This window comes from Arachis ipaensis, chromosome B10, assembly GCF_000816755.2.
Source record: "Arachis ipaensis cultivar K30076 chromosome B10, Araip1.1, whole genome shotgun sequence".
Lineage (NCBI taxonomy): Eukaryota > Viridiplantae > Streptophyta > Magnoliopsida > Fabales > Fabaceae > Arachis > Arachis ipaensis.
Genome location: NC_029794.2, coordinates 136,025,082 through 136,027,481, shown reverse-complemented (window position 1 = coordinate 136,027,481; position 2,400 = coordinate 136,025,082). Strand labels below are relative to the sequence as shown.

The 2,400-nt window shown below is 36.3% G+C and overlaps 1 protein-coding gene across 1 annotated transcript; it reads left to right on the top strand.

The window, feature by feature from the left end:
• On the top strand, positions 522-1,953 carry LOC107621628. Its single transcript, XM_016323661.2, has one exon. The coding sequence runs from the start codon at positions 785-787 to the stop codon at positions 1,808-1,810; it is 1,026 nt and encodes a 341-aa protein (XP_016179147.1). The 5' UTR covers positions 522-784; the 3' UTR covers positions 1,811-1,953.

The window sequence follows — 2,400 nt, the reverse complement described above, 5'->3', positions numbered from 1 at the left end:
CGACATTATTTTACAAAGTTTAGTGTGGCATCTGGCTGTCACGACAGTGTTCCGTTAACGTTTGTATGTTGAAAATTGTTTCAAGGACTAACATGAGTTATGTTCACAAAGTTTGGAGGCTAAATAGAGGCAATTGAAACTTCAGAGACTAAATTGAGATTCGCGTGTAAATTCAGGATCAAATTGAGTATTATCTCAATAAAACCAGGATAAAATTTTAAATTTGATGAGCGTTTATAAAATCATTTATAGAACGGTCAAGTATAAAATATCCTAATAGGAAGGAAAAGATGCATTGCGAAACTTGAGCATCAGCATGTTTTTTATCTTCCCAGCGTACCATAATTTAATGAAGAAATAAGAATAACAAATGATTTGTAAAAATGAATTAAATAGGAAGGGTCGAAATGAGGGAGTGTTGGTATACCAATATTATTTGGCAGCACAGCACATCAAATAAAATGAAATGAATGGGCATCACTCACCAAACCATAACCCTTTCCCTTTGGAGTCACGTTGCCTTAATCTTATTGCACTTTTTTTGAAATCAATCTTGCTTCCTTCCACTCACCAATACGCTTCCCATTGAAACCAACACTTTTCCTCTCTATATATGGACTATGGAGTGGGAAATAAACTTGGTTAGTTGGTCTTTCTTGGTCTAGTTCTAATTCATACCACCAACAACAATATCCAACCATAACAATAATAATAAAGTTAATTTAACAGATGCAACACAGCAGAACAAAACAAATTAAAGCAAGCTAAGCGAATTGAGAATAAAATGCTCCCAACAATCCAACCTGGACGGGACCTAACCTTAACAGAAGCAGATTCCCATGCCGCCGCCACATTCTTCAAATGCACTAGCTGGCAAGTCGAGGAAACCTTAGATTTACTGAATTGCCCTTACCATTATGTGTGCGAGACAACTTACCCTGCAAATTACCCACCTTATGTTGATATCTTGGTCCTCCTCTTCGCGACAGCTTCTTATTTGGTGACACTTGTGATTGTTGCTACCATTGCAAGGTCTCGTTATTCTTCTTCTTCTTCTTCTTCATCAACACAAAGAACAACAAGGTACCTGCTTCCATGTGGACCAATATCACTCCCACTAGTGATCTTAACCTTTGCAAAGGGTCCTCAAATCAACACATTATTCCCAATATCATCCACTGGCCCTGCAATTCTCCACCTGGTCCTCATCTCTGCATTGGTCTTTGACTCTCAGGAGGAGGAGGAGGAAGAGGAAGAAGAAGATGAGAACAAGAAGAAGAAGGACTTGAGGTATGCATTGTTTGCAGCATCGACAGTATCAGGAATCCTGCATGCAAGCCTGTACCTGGACTATGTGGTGGTGCCTTATTACACGGGCTTGGACGCGATGAAGAATTCGAGATTGTCAGGAGAGTGCGATTCTTGTGTGTGCAGGAAAGAGGAGCTGGTGGTGGGAGGGAAGGTGGTTAGGTACAGGGCTTGGTCACTCACCACTTTCATGGTTGTTGGGGTTCTCTGTTTCAGGATTATATGCAGAATCGCCGCCGCCGGCAACAACAGAATCATGTTGCAGAGGATTAAGGGGCTTATGGAAAGGCTAAGCTGGCTTTTCATATTTCTGGATTGTGTTTATCTCGCAGCAAAATCACCTCATCATCATCATCATGCGACACTTGCTGCTTCTTTTGGAGCCATATTGCTTCTCATTCTACTTCATCTCCTCAAACAGGCCTCCTTTTTATTTTCTTCAATCCTTCCATTCCCAACACATCTCATCGTGAATCGAAATTCTCTAGTTAAACCGTTATAATATAAGGATCATAGTTTTCTTTTCCTTTTTGTGTGTCTATTGTTTTAGTCGGTATAGAATTCAATAACATTTACAACCATATAGAACATGGCTTATAAGTTTAACTTGGTGTTACTCAAAATAGTAACTCTTTTTTTTGGTTATCTTCTGCTTGCGACTATTCCTCTATCTATTTTTGGTTTTTGTTATCGCCATGCATGAAAATTAAATTATATATAGTTAACTATTTTTCCTTAAAAATAAAAAAAATAGAAAAAATATAGAAAAAGTATAGATAGATAATGAGAATATTAAACAATGTGAACAATTGATATGTCTTATGTTTAATTCAATTGGTATGCCGATGATTATGTTCATTATTTTTAATTGGATGATTATTTTTTTTATTCGATTTACTCATGCACAATTAATAATGGCTGGATATTCAATTTATTAGGTATGCAAATGGTTATTATAATATTAAAGTTTAGGAAGTAATTTGAGAGTAGAATATTTTTTTACTTTATTGAATCAATTCTAGAGTTATTATTTACATTGTTTACAAAAGTTATTATTATCTATTAGCAAAACCAAAAAACATATTAGGTTAG